This window comes from Mya arenaria, chromosome 7 (assembly GCF_026914265.1).
Source record: "Mya arenaria isolate MELC-2E11 chromosome 7, ASM2691426v1".
NCBI lineage: Eukaryota > Metazoa > Mollusca > Bivalvia > Myida > Myidae > Mya > Mya arenaria.
In genome coordinates, this window is record NC_069128.1 from 8,184,359 (window position 1) to 8,206,833 (window position 22,475).

Below are 22,475 nucleotides of genomic sequence, written 5' to 3' on the forward strand. Positions count from 1 at the left end.
AAATCATTAACATTACAATATACCTCACTTAAACGTTAATGATTATTTATCCTTCATCAAGTGCAATTTATACAAACCCACTTAAAACTTAACTGCGGTAATCTTGAGTAATATAACATCAGTCAGTTAATGTGCAGCAATAAAGACGAACATGAAAATGCAGAACTCAACAGTAGTTTATTCCCTAGTAAAATCCTGTAAGATGAGTGTTCTATGGCGGTGACCTCAACATTGATTAATAAAAATGTTTTGATACATATGCGGTATACCCATGCCTAAGTATTGTGTCCTTTCCCTGTAGTTCTCAGTATCGTATTATTAGTATGTTGGTGATGATTATACAACGTTTCATTAATGGTTTCAGAGATTAACTATTTTCTAAATCTATCTACCTTATCATAAACATTAACATCCCTTCTAGGCGATATTGGTTGCAAAATACACACGTATTCCATAGTCAAAGATAAAAACACAATGTTAAGAGGTGAAAGATGAAAAACACACACACTTATATTTGAAATTCAAAAAATACAATAATTAAAGCTTGGCATGAAGAAAATCATGTAAACGATGCTGACGTATTCATACGGTGATCAGTTGTGGACTCACATGCAATACGACTGCATCGTACAAGTAGGTTAACTTTTTGAATTTATTGTGAATGCTCGGAATTTAGTCGTTACTTAAATGTTTTGCAAAAATGGCCTAAATGGTTTTTAGACTGGTGCGGTAAAAGGTAAGTCGTCCGTTCATAGTTTGTTTAAATTATATTTAGTTTCAAATGCATTAAACAAAGCTTCTACTATAGACCGCGACAAGCAGAAATGCCTCGTACAGTGAATATGACGCAAGGAATCACTTAGAAGGCATTCTTTGGAAGTTTGAAGGTAATTTACATTTCATAGTTTGTGTCAACATGTTTGATATGATGCCGAAAACAGATATTAAAGACATTACATAAAGAGTCCCATATGTTTTCTTGTCGTGCTTCAATAATAGTACATCTCTCTTCATCCTTCTGCACCGAAAATGCTCTATCCCTAATTCTACGTAAGAAATAATGATTAACGTTAATCAGGGCGGGTCCAGCAGTTCATGTAGGAGGGGCGAAACTCAAGGGCATGGACCTCAGAGCCGAAAATTATAAGGTTATAGTGATAGCAGTGTGGGTTGAGGGTACTCCCCCATCCCAATTTCTAGACCGAAATGGGCGTATTTTATTACTTTTTCTCTCCTTAATTGAAATAAAAAAGTAAATTGGGCGGGTGCCCCCCCTCTTTCACCGTGCTTCCACTAGAGGTAGACACATTTTTGTAGTTACCTTTAATAGCTTGCTGAAATGGCTGTACGGTCGTCAAATACACATGTATCATGTTTACCGATGTTTCAAAATGGAGGCCCAAAATACATAAAGGCCGACAAGATGATTCAGGCCGCTCTAAATCCTGCCTTTGAGGCCACGTTGTACGGTCCCACAACGGACAAAGGGGAGATAATACAGACCAAAAGCTTCACAGATTAACTGATGCACTTATTTATGAGGTAATTTGGGAAGTTTCTACAACTCGCAGTCCTGTTTTCGAAGGCATATATAATGTATGGTAAATATTATACACATATTCATATGAAATGAATCAAATGAAAGGAGTACATTATCTCCCTTTATTTTACTTTGAAGTTGTGTGTTTTGTATTTATCATTAAGTGACCGAACATAAAACCATGTTAATGTTTAAAATGTGCCTGTGTTTTCCATTTTGATATCTACCGGATACCCTGCGACTTTAAAGGAAAAACGAAAAGTGTGTTATTGCAGTAAAAAATATTCGTTTATTTCAACAAAATAACCGCAATGAATATATAAAAGGCTTTTTATTCCTTATGATGTGTTTTCCACGTGCCTTTATATATATATAACAATCATAACATTGCATTTGTCCTTCTGATAACATTTATACAAGTTGCCGAATAATGGCTAATTACAAAATATAATCTAACATTTCTTTGAACATGTTTGTATAATTCAAACATTGACCAAACAAACAAGACAATAAAAGTAACGATTTACTTTCTGAGTGAGATATATATATCTAGTAATTCATTTCAAATTACGCCTCGCTCTCTCGTTCGCAGGAATCATGTAACCAACACTATCCACTGACTTGTGGCGCTCTTTGTACCAAGATGTTTGTGGACCTTCTACATTTTCCGGAAAAAAATCGGTTGTTTCCGTCAATATATCGGAATTGTCCGGTTGATGTCCGTTATTTTCCGTCGATGTCCCATAATTGAACGTAGCCACAGTTTTTGATGTATTATTGTAGGCTACATTCCCATATTCTCGACTTTGAGGGTTGGGAGATTTTGGTAAAAAGACGTAGGTGTTGTCTATAGTCATTACTGAAGATCTGTCACTTACTTTGCTCTCGGACTTGACATCATCGTCGTTTATTTCGTCATACAAATGAACACCACTAACCGACACCGAAATTGCACGAGATTGCCTTTGTCTGAAAACCAAAAGCACGCCTCTAGAATACATGTGTTGCAAGAAAACATACTTTAACCTTCAGATTTATATACATATACACACGCATATTGTAATAATATTGAAACACGTATGAAGCATTTCGTACAAGTCGAATGCTCGACTTTACAGAAACATGCAAAAAAAACACAAACAAAAACGGAAAAGAGAAATGAGAAGTATGAAATAATTCGCCAAAACTTTACTTACTGGTTGCATTTTTTGTACCTTTTCTGTGCATGCCTGTGTATGGTTGTAGATGTGGAACCTACGAAAGTAAATTGACAATACATTGTTTTTTTATCTAAAGCTGCACTCTCACAGATTTACCATTTTTTCAACTTTTTTATTTTTTGTCTTGGAAAGAGCAATTTTTTGGATAACATCTGCAAACCAATGATATAAGATTGCTGACAAAAAATCAGATCGCAGATTTTCATATTAACGTTTGAAAGTTAATGTTTTATGGCTTAGACCGTTAGTAACGGTTTAAGAAAAATGCATAAAACATCAATTGTTTAACTTTAATATAAAAATCTGCGATCTGATTTTTGTCAGCTGTTCTAAATCACTGGTTTCCATGGCTTTTCGCAAAAATTTGCTCGTTCCAAGACAAAAAAAAAAAAGTTGTCAAACGGTAAATCTGTGAGAGTGAAGCTTTAACATCTACATGAAAACTCTATTCGTTATTTAAAATGTATCAAATAGCTTCAAAATGTTTGTGTTAATTCAAACAAACCGAAAATATAGCTCAAAATAATGGTTTACCGATCGACAACCTCCGACGTCTCTTCAATTTCATCATCAGAACAACGATTACTACGACGAGAACGATGATGAAAATCCCAGCTCCAGCTCCAACGACTCCATAAAGAGGCACTGATAACGTCATGTCTCCAGATAATGACGTCACTTGACTACTCCTCGCACCTGCTGTTTATGAAATAACACGCTGTTCTAGTGAGATGTTGAAAAGCACTTTTCGAGTCAAGGTATTCAGAAGAACGCAATATATAATTATATATATGTTGAGACATAAAACATATATTGTTAAGTATCTTGATTTACCCCCCGACCCCCATCGCCCCACGCCACCCATCCCCACATACAGGCTAATTAGGTCAGAATGACTTTTGTCATTTGTGGGTTAAATAGTTTCTGAATAACATTGTCAAAGTGTTTTAATATAAAGGTATGTGGGTACAATCGATTCAATGAAAAAAGTATTTCACTTATAAAAAATATATTAGTTGGATGATTACGGAAATGCTTAACTTATGAAAAGGCCCTTGGTGGACAAAATCGGGGTATGTCGGGAAACCGGAAACAATAACTTATTTGTTTAGCCTTATAAACGATAGTTTTTAACTATCTAAGCATTCTGAGCTTAACTGGTATACAACATAAGCGAACAACGTTTAATCATTAAAACAGTTTTAAAAAGCAATGTCATCTTTCTGGATAACTGCTATAGACAATATACCTAAGCAGTCTGTATCCTTGCAAATGTCAGTCTCTTGATTGTCTCCCTTGCAATACTCAGTTGGTAATGTATTACTGCGCTCGTCCAAGCAGTCACGTGACCGTGTTTTCTGCCCCTCTGCGCATGTGCGAGAGCAATGTGACCACGCGGACCAATAACTCCAGTGCAAATTAGTCGAAATGCGGCCGAATGTGGAAGTACCTTTTTCTGTGAAAATACATTTTGTATGTACAATAATTGTATGAGTCGATGTTGGTTTGGCAAAGTTACCGTTTCGAGCCACGACAATGATTATCTCTGGATAAGCAACCTTATACCAAGGTTTGCTTTACCTATAAATATTTAATTGAGTTTCGTGTTTGATCAATAATCAGGTAAGGCCTGACTTACTATGCAACGGTGTGCTAAACAATTTGAAACCAAGTGTTCATTTTAAACACATAACTCTTGTACACATTTAGAATTAACTGTAGCGGAATAAAGCTATTGTGTAGGCCAAAAAATACTTTTTTTAGATAGCTATAGAAAATAATGAAATTCTTTAATTATTTTTAATGAAAATGGGTTTTACTGATAATCGTAAATGAAACTTTGTACTTTAATCAAAGACATACGCTACCTATATGACCTTTACACGGCTGGTATTCGCACACCATACTCTCACTCTCATCCGTCCCACAAGTTAAAGGATGTGAGCAGTCACGTGACCGTGTACGGTATCCTGTTCCACAAGACTGGCTGCAGCCACTCCAAGATCCCCATAGTAACCATTCAGATCCTATAATCATTAATAGTATTAGATAAAACACAACTATCTATATGGTAAAGTATAATGTAGGTCTAGTTAAAAATATCATTTGTACACTTATACATGAACAAACGCTTTATGTACGTTTGTTTCGTTAAAGTGACAAATCCATGGGCAGCAATATATAAGCCTACTCAGTGATACATGTTATGCACATTAAGCACATTCAAAGCCAAACAAACCTATGTGCAACTCTAATGCTACACAGATCACATATTGGCAAACATAAAAACGAATTCATAGTCGAACAAGCACATGTGCGGCATCAATTTAACCTAGCCTACTCACTTTGAAACAGATTACTCTGTGGCAGCCATAAAGCCCATTCAAAGCCAGATGAATTCATGCGCATTTCTTATAAAGCATATTTATTACCAAAACCACATAAAATACATATTTTTAACCAAAAGCCCATTTTAACCAAATTAATTTACGTGCAGCTCTAATTAATCCACTTCAAAAACGAGCACATTTTGCAACCATAAAGTCCATTCAGAGCCAAACAAACACAATCGTGTTGGCAATAGTCAAGCTCTTCCGAAAGCCAAACAAACACATGTGCAACTCTTAATTAGACTTCCAAGTGCCTAACAGACAACGTGTTGGCAACAATTATGCTCTTTCAAGAGCCAAACAAACACAGTCATGTGCAACTCTAATTTCGACTACTTACCCAGTGTTAAACAGACCACATGTTGGTGACTACAAAGTCCTTTTAGGGCCGAACAAACACATGTGCAAATCTTATTTAGACTACGTACCCAGTACCAAACATACCATGTGTTGGCAACCATTCAACCCTTTAACACATGTTCAACTTTAATTTCGACTACTTAACAAACAATCCACATTTTGTCATATTTTTTATGTTACATCATTCGATCTTTTGCCTCATTAATTGGGTTGTGGTCCCATTGATACTGATTTTCATACATGTTTATCTTCCTTTAAGCCTTTCGTGTTTTTTTTCTAGTTTTCATCAACAAAATTCAAACCATCATCTGTGAATGTTTACTCTATTGCCAAAGTTTGCACATAATAAATCAGTACAAATTAAATTAAATGTATTTTTGTCTGCGAAAAGATTTTAACCATGCTGAATTGAACATATTCTTAAAGAGACGAAATTAATATTGGTGTAAAAAAGTGTTTTGATCACCATATAATCACGATCCCTGGTCATTATTCTTTATAAAAAGGGACTTTTTGAAACTGTAGTCGAATAACGTCTATATTTGAAGTCAATAAGTTTTAGAAATACAGCTGGTACTTTTTTTGTGAATGAAGGGACTTTCTTTTTATCAAAAGAATGACCCTTAATTTATTTTTTAAAATAATGAATCCATATGTTAACAGTATTTTCTTGATTCAGTTAATCAAAAGGTGCATTCTTTATCCCAGCCTTGCGGTACAATTTCTAAATGCGGCCCGACTGAAAAAAAATACCGCTTTGTTTTCACTGCATCATTTTCTAGATACCGTTCCTCCTAATTCACAACCCTTTAAGAAACAGTGACCGCTGATCATGAAATATCCACTACCGGGTCATAATATTACGGCTATTCTACACGAAGGCAAATGTAACCGAGGATTCGTTTCTGTATGGGGAAAGTTTTAGTTATTTGATGTACCATTGTGTAGAGGAGTTACAACTCTGTCACTAGATTTCTCACAAACTAAACTATATAAACTTTAAACGATGAAATAAAATGTATATTCAAGGTATGTTAAGTACCTCAACTAACTATTTCACGTAACTGAGACCATACCTCGTACAATGACATCGGTCCATTTCTCCAGCTTACATCCTGCACTATCATCTCTTCGTCCTGCACGAAGAGCATACTTTCCTTCATCCCTTTTTGCAAGATGGTGTAACGCCAACCAAAAGGACCCGTCACTTCGAAGCACACACCTGCTCCGCTCCGAATATAGTTGCATGACGTCACATTGTGTCGCATTAGCAATATTGATGAGGACACCACTGTCAGGGCCAATCAGCGAGTATGGACCACATTCAAAATATGAAGGGAGAACAAATCCGATGGCATCTCCAACACTTTTTTCAGTTTGTTCACCTTCTATTATACCTGAGAGAGAGATAAATAACAATATCTTTGCGGTTTATTCTTAATAGACATTCGTGTTGTTTTATCTACAGCATGTAAGTTTCTATTTTAGAAAGTATTTTGCCATGTTAGGGTGATGACAGACACACACCAATTAACACCAAAGTCATTTAAATCACTCACAGTAAGGGCAATTTGAAAAACAAGTACCATAAATACCAAAATCACCACCACAACCATTAGCAACAATAACAATGAAAAATCCAAACTCATAAATATTAGGTACAAGAAATACTTAATAAATTTATTAGAGAAAAAGTTAACATTGAAATGTGACATTGTATTATGTTTTTTAATTGTAGTGCGTTGTGGTAACCAAGCCGGAAAAGTGGTTTTTTCCCGGGTTCTCCGGTTTCCCTCGCAACAAAAAGACTACACTCGCGTAACATCGTGCCAACGAGAATGGTTAACATAACTGACTTCACAATCGTCATACAATGAAATACAGTTAAAACTAAAATTAATCGTAGTGCAATGCATATTGTTTTATTTGTATTTTTACAAAGGATACATTTTTGCTATGGAAACTATAATTGGCATTCTTTAAAAAATACTTACCGGTCAACACTGTGAGTGTAAGAAAAAGTAAAAGCTTTGCCATGGTCTCCTCAAACACAACTAAGTAAATCCAGCCAGAATATATACACTGTCTGACAGTATTTTTTACATTTGAATAGGCCTGTATTTGGAAGCTTAATTGAACCGATGGCTACGAAATAATTCAACATTTAAAACACAAACAGGATTTTTTCAAAACACAAACACATATACTAGTAATTGAAGTTCACACCGAACTGCACAATCTAGTCTTTAAATAAATTCATGATGGAAGTGCGAAAGACCTATCCTTGAAGTTAGGATTGATTTTAAAGTGGCTCTTTCAAGTTTATCCCGGAAGAGATCAAGCCGTTAAACGAATATTCATATACAGACTTCTTGAATTCCTCGAGAATCCAAGTCAAATAACAGGATTTTTCCCCGACATATACAAAATATTATGCAAATACAATTTTTTGGTTTATGTAAACCAGTATCTAGAAAATGGCACGTTTCCAGAAATGTGTACGTGGAAAAACCTAGTTAAGAAATCTATCTACGAAGTTGCTAACGCAGAATATCAATCAAGGCTATTGAGTGAAGACAGTTTGCGTGGTTTTCTGTCTATAAATAATGAAATATCACCATGTATTATATGGAGGTTCAGTCAAATATATCGCGAGCAACTCATATATTGCAGGACGGTGGCTCTAGCTTTAAGTAAAATTTTCAGTAGACCCTACGTTACTAAGTGCACACTATGTTCTGATCAAACGTATTTCATTTCAGAACATGTTTTGTTATTTTGTCGTTCGAACGATACTACTAGGCAGTGCCTTTGGCGAAAATTAAGTTTAATGTTCACAGTAAATCAGTATGACGAATTTTGTCAAATGCATTATTCCGAACAATTATTAGAAATGATGTCCGGTTTCGGATCTTTTACGCTCAGCGACCACAGTCGAGTACATATTTTCAAGACGGTACTACGATACTTACATTTTCTCAGCAAGCCACTGGCTAATTTTTTACCGCATATGTAATTACATGTACAATGTGTGTAAACATACCCTCTTTTGAAGTCTCGTTCATTTGGGTTGTTTTTTTGTTTGTTTTTTTGTAAAAGTAACTATCTATTTTACTATGTTTACTTTACTTATAAATATCACTCCTTTTATATCATTGTCATAACTCTATCTAAAATGCAGGACGATGTGTAATGTAGGGACATGTCATTTATTTCCCATACTTTGTATTGTTGTGTACCCTGAAATTGATGTCATGCATATCATGTTCCTATTCTTTTCTATGTTATGATTATATATCAACTGTATATTCATGTATTGTATGTTATAAATATGTAATGCTCTCCATTGTTGGAGGAATAAAAGAATCTATCTATCTATCTATTTTGACGTAAGGCGTTAGTAACTCTATGGTGAATTGGATTATTTAGGGCTTTGATTTACAACATTCTGTTAAAAAATCTGTCAGTTTCTTCACATGTTTGGTGATTGTTTATAAAAGTAATATAACTCAATTTCAACAGTTTTTATTAAATAAAAATGAAGAGTTGCCAACATATTCTCTGTGAGTGAGTCTCTCTAAGACCATAGCTTTGTTGTTGACTTCGTGATTAGTTGTAATGTATTCATTGATAAGATGAATAAAAGATAACAATGAAATTCGTGCCCTGACTTTATTGATATCAATTATAATTATGCGTAACTTCCGGTATACTAAGTAGTACTTGATGCGATCTGTTTATCAACAAAGTAATTTCATATTTAGACCAATATAATATCTAGATAAATGTTACGATCAGTCACAGTTTAAATAGTAGGAAGTACATGTAAATTTGATCAAGTTGATTTCAACTTCTGAGAAAAGTTAGATAAACAATGGTGATCTGTATTTGTGCAATGAAGACACTCCTTTTATTTTTAATTTAAATAAAGCATACAATAATTATATATAAATACACATTTTCGCTTTCTGGAAATTCTGGCTTCATACAACTATGGTATATGTATGTTTTTATGCAATGTTATTAAGCCATATTGCGTCTCAACCCCCCCCCCCCCCATCGTTCAGCCGTGTGTGTGCTTTAAAAAAAAAAATATCAATAGCTTGATTAAATTTGGCAATGATATAATTCGAATTTTAGTAGTGGTATTTTTTTTATTAAAGGGTTACCACAACAACGACAACTTCCGATCTGACCTCTTTGTCTCCAACTCTGCCGACCACGAGTCTTTTTCTCCAACTGCGCCGACGAGTCACGATAGCTCTGTATCTACTACTGCATGTACAGGTTAAACACTCTATAAGCTCAAATGATTATATATTGGACCTTTATTTCTTCGCAGAGAAAAGGTATTGCCACAGTACTTCTATCATGTTGTTGCTCGCACATACGTGCTGGTCAATGACAATAGAGTATTTACCCCACTCATTGTAGCTCCATATCATGCAGAGCAGATTTGACGGTGAAAACAAACGTTTATTTTCTTAGAGAGTATTTTGTTATTACAGTATTTTTAATGTACAACAAGCTAGCGCAATGCAGTACCAAAATGTGCCTTTTTATTGTTATTCATTCTCATGTGGATAGAGATCATAATAGCGTAGTTTAAAAGAGCATGTCATCATAATGAATGAAGTAAATAACAATGTTATCCCAGTAAGTATGGTATGATGGTATGCAAACGTACCGAGGTAATTACAATTATCCAAACTTCTACAATTTGTTGATTTTTTTACGAAAAGTAGGGTAAAAGCTCATCTTTCTGTGCTTTTCCCTTTTTTTACAACCAGCAATTGATTTAAGTTGAAATTATGAAATACCCACAAAGCCGAGACAATTATTAATTTACCATCGTACGACACTAGCTCATTTACTGATTTGATTGAGCTATAACGCCCAGGCGATTTCACTGTCGCGCCAAAATATCACGTGACTACATAAGAGGGCGGAGCTAGTGAGTCAAACAAGTTAGAGTTCATTTTGGAGTTCTTCAGAAAATGGTGCGAGCTTTCTAGGCCTGCGGCCTCGCTGCGCTTTCATCATTGTTTAGTATATCTCCAAAAAAGCCCCAACATATACGAAGACGGCAATGTCGATGTATTATCATTGTCGTCTTGGCCAATGAAAACGTCATTTAAATCGCCCCTGTCCAAATCCATAGTAAGTAATAAACATCCGTCGTCTCGGTCTCTGTAGGACCCACGGTTTATGAAATAGATGCCATTTGTACCAATTTAGATGATACTCCAGATGAACAACCTACACGCACACTCAAAACTTAAAATTTAATTACAATTGTATTACTACTTCGAACTATTCGAACAACTGGAATTTGAAGTAGTTCATTGAAAACTGATTCATTTGTTAGAACAGTTACTCAAGAAATGGTGTACTTGATTCCATATATTTTGTTTCGAAACTATCACCCAATGTCTTACAATTTTCACTATTGTCATGTTTCGTTTAATAATTGCTGATGCTTTCCTACTCGACAATCTTGAATTTATTCTCTGGCTTGAAGTTGTGGTATCAATGCAAAATAACTACACAAATGCAGTATTCAGACTCAACGAAACTTTTCTTGAAACTAAGGTTGAGGATAGTTGCAGGGAGATTCAATAACTTTACGTGTTTTTATAAAAATAACTATTGTAGGATGTTCATTTCAGTGTTTTAGCTTTTGCAATTGCTGCAAGCTGTATGTTTCTATTTTAATAGTTCACAATTTTAACCGATTTTTCTTTTTTTTACCAAACAAGGTCGCCTTTTAAAGGATTAAGACGAAACAAATCGCTGTACAGCTCTGCAATGTCGACCTTTGTATCTCTAGAATAAACATAGCTTGCTGAATTGGTTGATCTTTTGTTTCGCTGACATCTGACTTTATATACATAACACAAAAAGAATGTTAGTCTAGTTTGTCATGTTAATGCTAACTTTTTTCCAACAGTCATATTTAGTGGATACGACGCCAAGTATTAATATGTACAGTCGAACCCCGTTGACTCGAACTCGTTTGGCTCGTTTTCCTCGTTTTCCTCGTTTGCGCGAACTGGATTTAAAGGACCGATTTCTTAAAACTGATTTTAACCATTTCCGCTTGGCTCGAACTCCCCGAGGCCCGAGTTTTTTGCCGGTCCCTTGGATTCGAGCCAACGTTGTTCGACGGTACAGGGTTTCCGCAAGAAATTTCATTAGGCATGTCTGTTGAGGAGGATTCTTTTATTTTTGTTATTTAAATGGTGCAATTTCCAGTTTTTAAACATGTTTACAGTTCTGGGTCCGTATTACAGAAGCATCTTAATATGTGGATGGGAACGCGATTTTGATCATTGTGGCGCTAACGTGAATAACGAGAAAAAGCGAGAATCAAATCGCGCACTCTTTTCCCCTTGATGTTTCATGGTATTTTCGAGCTTAAAACTTAGTTATTTGTTGTCAACATAAAAAAACACGTCAATTTCAGCAATAAACCCTCTGCAACACTATTTATTAACGTATAGTTGATCATAACCTTTTAACGTGTGTTTAATTTACCGAAAGAGTCGGTCAGCTGTTCGGCTTTTGGACTTTGGTAACTACGTCTGTATGACGGTAAGGTGCAAACATTTCTGGTCGATGATGTGAGACGTTTTTGAAATAAAAACAGTATTATTTTATTTTTTTGAAACGAAAGAACATTGATCAGAATATGCTTGATCATGAAATGGTTGTTTATAACCGATATTTGTTCACATTCTGACAAACAACGCAGTAACCGAGACACCGTTTCCCAGTTATCACGAGGAACATCCGGGGTTAAACTTCAACGTTTCTGGGTTCAAATTGTGGAATTACAAGTGGTAAGTGCAAATAAAATGTTATTTAATCATTTATTGATTATGTTTAATCAGTATAACACAATCTGTAAGCTTGATAATGCAATTTGACAGTACTTTCACATGGCAATCAAAGTGATTGACAAAACCCGGAAGTGAATTCTGCGACACCTATTGGAAAATATTTTTTGTTGTTAGCAACCGATAATGACCGCCAAGGTTAAATGTTAAATAAACTATGAGTCAGTTCACGTTGTCACAGGCCTCGACGGTACCTTATGATAAAGAATATATTCAAAATGATGATCCAGATTTTGCAAATGAACTACTTAAACTTGACAATCTTTATTTCAATGAACTTGTGCAGTCATCTCAAAGTCAAAATATAAAAGATTCAGATGAAAGGTCAATTTTATCATGTTTTATCAATAATGATGATTCTGATTGTGAAATAAACAATGAACAAGAGTCTGATTGTGAACATGATGTTTCTGAAACTAGTTTCAACGATGATGTACTTACTCTGTCAAATGATTATGATGGTACTTCAAGACCTGAAGATGTCAAGGAGATTCATAATGTAAACAAACTGCGAGCAGAAACATGTGGATGTAAAGGATTATATAATGGGAAACCATGCTCATCAGTAGTTGATTTTGAAAAACTGTTAGCTTACAGACAAAACTGCATGGACCTTTCAAATGATGAAAGAGAACTTGTTATTAAGAGTCTTTTGCTTGCCCATAGAGTTACCACTGGCAAAATATTGTCCAATAAGAAATCACAAAAGACCCGTGTGAAACCATCGCAGATGTATTATTTTATGGGACACAAAATCTGTAAAACCACATTTATTTTTGCACATGCAACATCTTACTGCAGTTTGCAAAGAATGGCAAAATCACTGGATTCTGAGGGGATAAAGCCCAGAATTCATGGGAATAAGCACAAGGCCCCAGCTAACGCCCTTAGCTTTACAGACCGAAGCAGGTTGAAAACCTTTATTGAAAATTATGCAACAGACAATGCTTTGCCATTGCCAGGTCGGCTCCCTCATTGCCCAAATCAGACTGTTCTTTTATTGCCATCTGATGTTAACATTTCTGAAATTCATGAAATATATCAGGAAAGTGCTGTTGAGACTGGCTATAGACAAGTGTGTCTTAAAACATTTCGAAACATTTGGAATGAACTTTGCCCTCACATAGCCTTGGCAAAGCCAACGACAGACCTTTGTTTTAAATGCCAAAAATTTGGTGTAAAATTGGGAAAGTCGGGTCAGCTAAGTGATGAAGATAAAAATGAACTTGTAAGTGAGTACGAGGCTCATCTAAGCACTGCAAAAAAACAAAGAGAGCAGTACAAGGAGTTAACTGCTGCAAGCAAAGATGTTCATAGCAGTGAAATTCTTTCACAAGGTTAGAGCCATTCCAAAACCAAAATAAGATTTATATGTTAATATATTGATCAAAAATATTTGTTCTGAGTACACTTGTCTGTGCCACAATTAATTATTATTTACCCTAACATTTTCTGATACAGTGTATATTACTATCATTTGAAAGTTACTGAATAGCGGTCGGATCACCTGTTTTCATAAATTACAATACTATTTGATTTTTTTTAAATGCTATAATTATTGTCTTTAAAGGTGCTGAACCATGTAGCCAAGATGTGCACTACCACTACTCATGGGACTTTGCCCAGCAAGTTCACTATCCACATCATGCACAACAAGTTGGGCCGATATATTTCACCACCCCACGAAAGTGTTTGGCATGTGCGCCGAAGGTTCAGGTAAATTTTTATGGTTAGATGTCACTTGGAATTAAACAAGGAGTAACAGAATAAGACAGTTAAAACTAACTGAAGTAATACATAGTTTACAAATAATTTATTTTTCACAGATTTTCCGTATTTTACCATTAAGAAAGATTACTAGGTATACCTAGTAGAATTCATTTTTATGCGTGATTGGCTTGTCGATGTTATCACGTGATATTACCAAGTTGGGTATGTAGCTTAAATGTTCCAAAGGTTTAGAGTAAGCCTTCGTAGCACAGTGAATACAACACTGGACTGCAATTTTGGCAACTACGGATCGAACATTAACATTTTGGTATTTTTCTTTCAATTTTGATATCAAAAAGTAAAACATTTTATTAAATAATTGTCCTGAGATTCATTACAGAAAAAACATTTTTTGATGCCAATCTGGTGTAAAGTCCCTTTAACAATTAATATTTATTAACAGGAAAGCAGACATTTTATCTTGTGGACGAGGCCGAATTGCCAGGGAAAGGAAGCGACAGTGTCGTGAGCATGGCCCACCACTACTTTCAGCACTTTGGCGTTGGTGAAAAACATGCTGAGGTATTTAGTGCTTCAAAACGATTACCCATTAAAATTATCTATAGAATAAATATGGATTAAAGGTTCTATCAGCCTATGCAAAGTTCATCCTTATTGCTGAGAAGAGATTATTAGAATCAATAGTGAATATAATAGATGATGAAACTTAACATATATTACACCATGAAACACATTCTTACTCAGATGCTTTTCCATTTCACATTCGATGCTTGATAACAATTGGATATTTAGTTTCAACTATGGCTTATGAAATGTGTCCCTCATTGTAACATTGTACTGCATAAAGCTCAAATATGAAAAAAGATTGTATTAAATTTTCCAGGTTCATTTTGATAATGCCGTTGGCCAAAACAAGAACCACACTGTGCTTTGGTATGCCATGTGGCGTGTTATGACAGGTCAGTTTTCTAATCTGTTAATAATTGTTTGTCTGTTTTTTAAGGACTTGTGCATTGAGCTGTCTTTTGAAATCAATCACATCATTGATACCTGCAAGCAGTGCTCTAATTTAATAGAATGCTGAACTGGATGAAGTTAAAGCATAGTTGGCAGTAATTTTATATAAGGGATATGTTATAACTAAATAAACATATATGTAAACACTCCATTATTGTAAGATTTATATGTCTTGAAAATTTTATTATACCATAGCTAAAATAATATCCTTAGTTTTTTTTTTTGAATATAGATACGTTTTATTTACACTGAACAGATCTTCCTACAATTTTCAGGACTGCATGAGAGTGTAACACTAAACACTATGTTGGCTGGGCACACCAAATTTGCTCCTGACTGTCACTTCGGCATCTGGAAGGTCAAGTGGCGATGCTGTAATGCCGAGAATCTTCAAGAAATTGCCCACACAGTATCCGCCTCTTCCAAGTCTGGCCACAACATCCCACAGCTGGTTAATGACCCTCAGCAGCCAGTGACATTTCACAGTTGGAAATCATTCCTAAATACGTATTTCAAAACTCTAAAGAATATCACCAAATACCACCATTTCTATGTATCAAAACAGAAACCAGGAGTTGTAGTTTGCAAAGAGTTTGTAGATTCATCAGAAAGTGAATTTAATCTTTTGAGGATGAATCCAGAATGTGGTATTTTGCCTGAACTAAAGCACGCACCGTGCCTAGATGCTGCACGTCAATGGTACCTTCACGATTCTATAGGTCCATTCTTTAGATCTGAGTCATCAAGATCTGCAGTATGCCCTAAACCAACTATGGGGAAAGTCAAAGTTGATATTGGCAAAAATGACACACCGAAATTCAAGCGGCACATGTGGGAGGAGACCATACCAAAGATGTACAATGCTAGATGTTGCTTTGATTTAGAATTATCTACATGAACCGTTGATGTCATAGCAAAATGTTTAAAACACGATGTCTTTGTTATGGATCAGAAAATATTCTGGACCAAATGAATTATGAGGTCTAGGTTGTAACCAGTAATAGATAACGCAAAATTATCAAAATCATTTAACTCACGGCGACGAGTCCATGACATTTACCTTTTATGTTAGGCAACTGAATGTAGCTGTATTAAAAACTGCAACAGCTCATCATTTTAGAGGCGGTTAGGCTTAATAATAAGAGGACGCAAATGTGTATTTAACAGATATATTCATCTTTATTCAAAATAAGTAAAAGAATGATAGGTATCATATTTTCTTCACCTATGTTTCTCAATAACAATTTAATAAGTTTTAAACAAAAGGACAATAACGAAACGAAACGGAATCTTGGTCGATAATCAAAATCATACGAACACACAACATATATTACCTTTATCAATTAACACTTATTGTTTACTTCGCAATCATGGTCAATCATAAGGATAAAGGTCCAAATGCATCGAACTCTTTTTCTTCGAAGTGAAGGGAGCAAACAACTGTATGACCCCTGATCTTTGAGTTCAGGAAAGAAACATTATACATAAACAACTGATTTAAATATAGACATTGAAAATACCAACATAATGCATATTACATTTGCCAATCATGATGATGATCATAATGATGATCATGATCATGATCATCATCATCATCATCATCATCATCATCATCATCATCATCATCAGCAGCAGCATCAGCAGAGGCAGTAGAAGCAGCAGCAGCAGCACTTTTGAATATGAGTCTCGGTCGGTCAACTTACTCTTTGTATTTTCTTTTTCTTGTTGATTTATGGCACTACAATGATTCAGATTTTCAAAGGTTTTTTAGATGTGTGTGCAGAGGTACTGCCACTAGAGTCTAACTTCTATAACACTTTAAAACTCGACTTTAATGGAAGTGATTTGTCAAATTGTCCGATACTGTGCTGTATACTTGTTATTTTAAAGAAAACGGCATACAAAATAAATACCAGGTGTACAGTAAAAACTTAACAAGAATATACGTTTTATTGTTATTTATTTACAAATGAAACATACAAAATGTCATCCAATAATGCCGCCGCCAGAGGTGCTGCTGCATAAAAAAAGAGAAAATGCGTTAAATGATAATACTATACTCTCATAAATATACCAACAGTGGAGGCTAATTTCTGATACCTTGTGCTATGCTACTGGCGACCCGCCGAAAGGACAGAACAACCAATTCTGTATTTGTCATATTTAGGACCATTCTTTGCCGTTTTGGCGCGACAGTGTCCTACCAAAATAACCGGACGACAAAGTTAAGGTGCTAGTGCGACAGTTTCATTATGTGTTGTACTAGCCTGGACAACAAGACGGCAGGCTAGGACAAGATGGCATAAATCAGCCAATATAAGCAACTATCTACGTTATGTTAATGATGTTACAAAATACACACAAGCAGTTCACATAATGGAATTTACATTAATGCCATAATGTAATAGATGTTTGCTGTCTTGTAGTGCTTGATTTCCTTGTTGCTTTAAATACCTTGATACTTGGACCTTGAACATTATCTTCCTAAACTATCAGTCACTCTGTTTTTTCCCTGAAGTCTCCATTGTTTGATTACATTTTGTTCCGATTTTTAAGAAATTAGTTAACATCCTTATAGTGAATTCCTCTTTATGTTTCTCTAGTTTATATCATTTGCCCTTTATGATTTTTGATTAAAAAAATACAAAGGAAGGGATTGTGGCACTATTGAAAATTTAAGATAAGATAATAAGAAAACATTGTCATAGTTCTGAATTATTCTAATTTCATTTATCAGGTTTGGTCAAAGACAATCGAAATGTTTATTGATTGTTCAATATTTATCAAATAAGGTAAACTACTGACCAATCAAATCATTTGTTAAAAATATTCAAAGTATCCGACAGATAACCTGTGGAAATGTTATCCCAATGTTATACAATTTGCTGCTGATATCTTCTTGAATTAAATGGCATTTTGTTAGAACCGATGGTTTGCTATTTGAGTTATTAATGCACACGTATTTTTATTTGTCTTTGAAGTTTTGTATAAGTACATTTGTACTTATTAATTTTAGCTTGGCTTTGAAGATAACTAATCATTCTCCTGATCGGTAGAAATAAACATAGGTGTTAAGTTAAAAATCTCCTGCCTAGGATCGAGCCCAGGACAATGACAAACCAGATGCTTAACATAAATGTGCAGTCAATTTCTTAATTAATGTGACTGTATTGAAATATATTGTGTAACTGATTATGAAATACAATATGTAACCATTATCTCCAAAACCTTTGATTATAATTATACAGTACCTCTTTTCGCATACATATTGTATTTTCCTATCGCAAGGCGCGTCGTTCCATGCGTAATCGAAGTACTTGACGGCCGAAAGACAGTGCTCAGTCCCGTTTTGGTTGTTTGGCTGCTGGGCGCCCCAAGTCTGGTAGGTCAACTCGGCACCAGTGCTCTCCCAGATCTACGGTGTATTTATGAATTTCCTAGTACACATCAGCTAATATTTGCTCATGAGGTTGGTAAATTAAAACTACATTTCAAAAATGTATATGTGGTATATGTGGGTGAGCCCTTGAGTTTCGCTGACTGAATATACCTAACGTGACTGTTGAATGCCGTTTATTTTTCTACAATAGTCAAACAGATGTTCCTCTGATAAAACAAGATTATAAGTATCTTCCATGGCCGAAATTGTAAGATAGGTTCATCCTCGAGCGTAAGGTGTTTTGCGGAAACGAGGATGCTACAGACGACAGTCTTCAACAAGGGATGTAATTACAATGTGATGACCATTAAAAAGGAGTTCCATACGGGTACTTGTTTTATCTTTGTCCGTGGAAGAAAAGAAATTTCTAGCATGGTTATATTTTTGGATCTACTTATCTGAGGTGGGAGCAAAATATAGGTTTGCCTTATATTTAAGCCCCGCTCTTTGAGTCGACCTCCATCCCCCATCCAAGTAATGTTTTAGATTATGAGAAATAGACATTGGCGCACGCATTGTCGTAATAAAAATAACTTAATTTAACGGATGACATATTTACCCAGTGCGCATCCCGTTCCCAGTTAGTCCCGCCGAGCCAGAATCCTTGGTCAACATCCGTGTCTGAAATAAGGGAACATACTTCATATTTACTCAAGCTCGTATAACTCGCTATTCATACATTAAATTAGTTAATTATTACATTTAAGAACTATCAGGGTTCTATTTGACGCTCGCAAATATTGCTTATTTCGACAAAATATCATCCGTGACAATTTTTCAATTAAAGCGAATTGAATTTATTTTCAAAGAAAAAAATACTCAAGATCAACCGTTCAAACTCAAAGCAATTGTGGAGAATCTAGATCTTGTTTGTTTCTGTAAGAAGACACTGATCAAATTTGAACAATCTAACTTCGTTCATGGATTAACTATGTATAGAGAGAACGGGGATCACCCCTGTCTAGAGAAAGGGGATCACAACTGCCTAAACAAAGCGGATCACTCCTGTCTGAATAACAGCGGTCACTCTAGTCCTAAGTGTGGGGGTCATCACTGTCTGGATAAAAAAGGATCACCTCTGTCTGAAGGACGTAAAGTACCCTTAAAACGTCAATTGCAACACTGTCACTAAACCAGGCGTGTACGGTATTCTTTTCAGGAAACATAAATGAGACGTAATGATGCGAAAGGATAAAAAGTACATGCGTTGTACGTGCTACTTACGGTTGAATGTTAAGGCTTGCTTATGGAACCAACGCTGCTCACTCTCTGTCTCTATAACGATCAGATCACTCGAGTGTCACTTGCAGAAAAGCTGTGTAGGGTAATATAGACATGACAGATATCATTCTACATATATTCATCATAGCAAGAATTGAGTTTGAAATTGACATCAATTGATACCCATGTAATATGACAATCTCCTACGCAGTATTCTCCCTTGTATTGCAGGTAGCATATCTGCCATCACGATGGAAAATAGCTAGATTTCAGCAATTCTTTTGAAAACATGTTCTTTTATGTATGGAACATAGCAAAAACGTTTTTAAATTCCAAATAGATGATAGTTTGGCTTACCCTAGCGGATGACCAGTTTTCTATGTCCGTTGCAAATTTATAACAACTTGAACCATGGGAAGTCCAACCATCGGTACAGGCGCAGAAAACTACAAATCAATGTCATAAGTGATATACTTAAACTGTTAGGAAGCCAATGCACTTATACGATAATTTTGAATGCAAAAATAGACTTGGTGACCCATATTATTTTTGTATTAATTAAAGGGGTTTTAAGAGTTTCAAACCGTAAACATATGTCCCAATTTATATTGTCTTTAATATAAAAACAGGTGATATAATGTCCTATTTCATTCGTTATTAAGCCAATAATTACTTTATGTAAATTGTACTTGTGATAATTTTTTTACACATTAGTTAGCAGGCATTTTTCCGAATGGCTCCAACCTTGTATGGGGTAATCAGGCGTCAGCATACAACATAAAGGTCAAGTTATTGATAGGTCGTATTTCTCCTATATATTTTCTCAAGTGCAGAAAGCACATTCGTCCAGCCCTTTCGTTACGCCCTCTCAACTATTTATGTTTTGTCACAGGTCAGGGTTACAAATACACAGGCATATTCGAACTGGTATAGATCGAAGAAAAACCATCACATGTTGAATAAAAAAGGATGATTTTATTTAAAATACATCCTTGTATTATCACTACCTATCTAGTAACTCTTAAAGGGATTCGCATCAATTTTAATAAAATACACAGTCATTTCCTAATATTTTCCAAACAATTGTTAATTCAAAATATCGTTAATCCGAAGTTTTTTTTCTGGGTTTCGATGAGTTCGGATTAACGGTGGTTTAATGTATTTAAAAGTTTTTCAGTTTTTCGTACGTATGCGAAAAACTATGCTTGAAACATGTTTTGTCTTAAAGCAAGGCGTACATTTCGATTTTAAAAAATAAGTAGTTTGGAAGAAAAAAAAGAAGTTTATTGTTAAAGGCCTGTCCAATACCACAATTTTCTCCACAAATCTAAAAATCCCCGATAACACAACCACGATAAGAGCAACTTGATGATTTTTCTAATTAAGAGAACCCTGAAAATTTCGGAACGGTTTTAGAAGGTATTTTGGAGAACTTATTATGATTATTTAAATATTAACACCGAACGAATACAATTAAGAGTATAGTAAATAATGCTTCGGATACTAGTTCTCCTGACACTTCCGGCTTGGGCGCATATGAGTTACATTTTTATAAGTATAGTTGAAAAGATTTTATGAATTTGGCTACATAATTGTTTCTGAGAATTTGTTTGATACTAGATCTCCTGACTCTTCCCTAATGTTGATCATGTCAACAAGGTTCTGATGTTGTTCAACAGCATAGTAGTTAGTGCATTAGCTTATTACTATGGCGACCCAAGTTCGACCTCCGGTCTTAGCGCATGTGAGTTTGGTTGGTGGTCACAAAGCCAAACACGTGGACTTCATCCGAGTACTGCGGCTTCCTTCTCAACATAAGACGGCACTTTCGCTCAACATCATTCAAAAGAGAGTCACTATTTTTTCACGACCCTTGAATTCTAAGGATATATTTTTCTTTAAAAAACAACAACAACATTTTAAGTACCTTAGGAAAAATATTAATTTTTAAGAACTTTCTTCTAAATAAATTTAAAAGCAACTTACCTTGAGCTACCACAGTAGCGCCAACAATTATAGACGTCCACATGGTTATATTTTTGTTCCTTGCTGTTCAGCGTAAAATTTGATATGATGATAATTTCGTTTTTCCCGCGAGATTTTATAGATAGAATGTTCCCTATTTCGTTCCGATTTTTGTTTCTCATAAATAGCTCCTATCGAGATAAGCCTTGTCTTGACATGCACTATTATCTTTACGTGATAGAATGAGCTATCTGACTGGGAGGGCATTTAACTGAAACACATGTCTACAGACTTTAATAACAGTAAATGAAGCAGGTATAATATTGCCAATGTAACCCATGTTTTCTGCAAAATGTCGTTAAAGAAAAAAAACAATATTTTATTATGTGCCTTCAATTTTTCTTTTTCTCTTATAACTCTTCGGGAAATGTTGGTCCACATATTAGGAGAGGTTGCTCTCTAATCTGACACATCACATTTGAAGTGTGCTTGTGTTTACATATTGTTTTCAGTTGCTTGTCAGTCGTTTAATTGTAATGTGCTCATGAATTTACTCCATTTTCATACCTATGAATGGGTGTGTGGAGTAAGTTACGTTAAACATTTGGATTTTATTGGAGTTTGATACACACGATTACCGTGAACTATTGATATTGTGCAGGAATTTACAACTCTTATATTGTGTAAATGTGC

At 35.1% G+C, this 22,475-nt stretch overlaps 3 protein-coding genes and 1 long non-coding RNA gene across 5 annotated transcripts; 2 read left to right on the forward strand and 2 right to left on the reverse strand.

Moving 5' to 3' along the window:
• Positions 1-1,858: 1,858 nt before the first annotated feature.
• On the reverse strand, positions 1,859-7,770 carry LOC128240228 (uncharacterized). 2 transcript variants are annotated; one of them, XM_052956759.1, is made up of 7 exons: positions 7,505-7,770; positions 6,587-6,907; positions 4,629-4,787; positions 4,010-4,216; positions 3,295-3,456; positions 2,737-2,794; positions 1,859-2,509 (listed from the first exon to the last, which is right to left on the reverse strand). In XM_052956759.1, the coding sequence occupies exons 1-7, from the start codon at positions 7,545-7,547 to the stop codon at positions 2,098-2,100; spliced, it is 1,362 nt and encodes a 453-aa protein (XP_052812719.1). In that variant the 5' UTR covers positions 7,548-7,770; the 3' UTR covers positions 1,859-2,097. The 2 variants fall into 2 exon arrangements, with proteins under 2 accessions (XP_052812719.1, XP_052812718.1); XM_052956758.1 differs by having other exon boundaries at positions 3,295-3,459.
• A 1,733-nt stretch (positions 7,771-9,503) lies between these two features.
• Positions 9,504-13,901, forward strand: LOC128240459 (uncharacterized). Its single transcript, XM_052957106.1, has 4 exons — positions 9,504-9,512; positions 9,674-9,791; positions 12,572-12,599; positions 12,881-13,901. The coding sequence occupies exons 1-4, from the start codon at positions 9,504-9,506 to the stop codon at positions 13,749-13,751; spliced, it is 1,026 nt and encodes a 341-aa protein (XP_052813066.1). The 3' UTR covers positions 13,752-13,901.
• On the forward strand, positions 12,266-17,064 carry LOC128240229 (uncharacterized). The gene is made up of 5 exons (XM_052956760.1): positions 12,266-12,352; positions 13,980-14,125; positions 14,583-14,701; positions 15,024-15,099; positions 15,433-17,064. The coding sequence occupies exons 2-5, from the start codon at positions 14,020-14,022 to the stop codon at positions 16,053-16,055; spliced, it is 924 nt and encodes a 307-aa protein (XP_052812720.1). The 5' UTR covers positions 12,266-12,352; positions 13,980-14,019; the 3' UTR covers positions 16,056-17,064.
• A 36-nt stretch (positions 17,065-17,100) lies between these two features.
• On the reverse strand, positions 17,101-21,884 carry LOC128240230 (uncharacterized). The gene is made up of 6 exons (XR_008262096.1): positions 21,804-21,884; positions 20,175-20,263; positions 19,821-19,911; positions 19,156-19,217; positions 18,409-18,572; positions 17,101-17,174 (listed from the first exon to the last, which is right to left on the reverse strand). It is a non-coding gene; the product is annotated as an uncharacterized LOC128240230 (long non-coding RNA).
• Between the last annotated feature and the right edge of the window lie 591 nt (positions 21,885-22,475).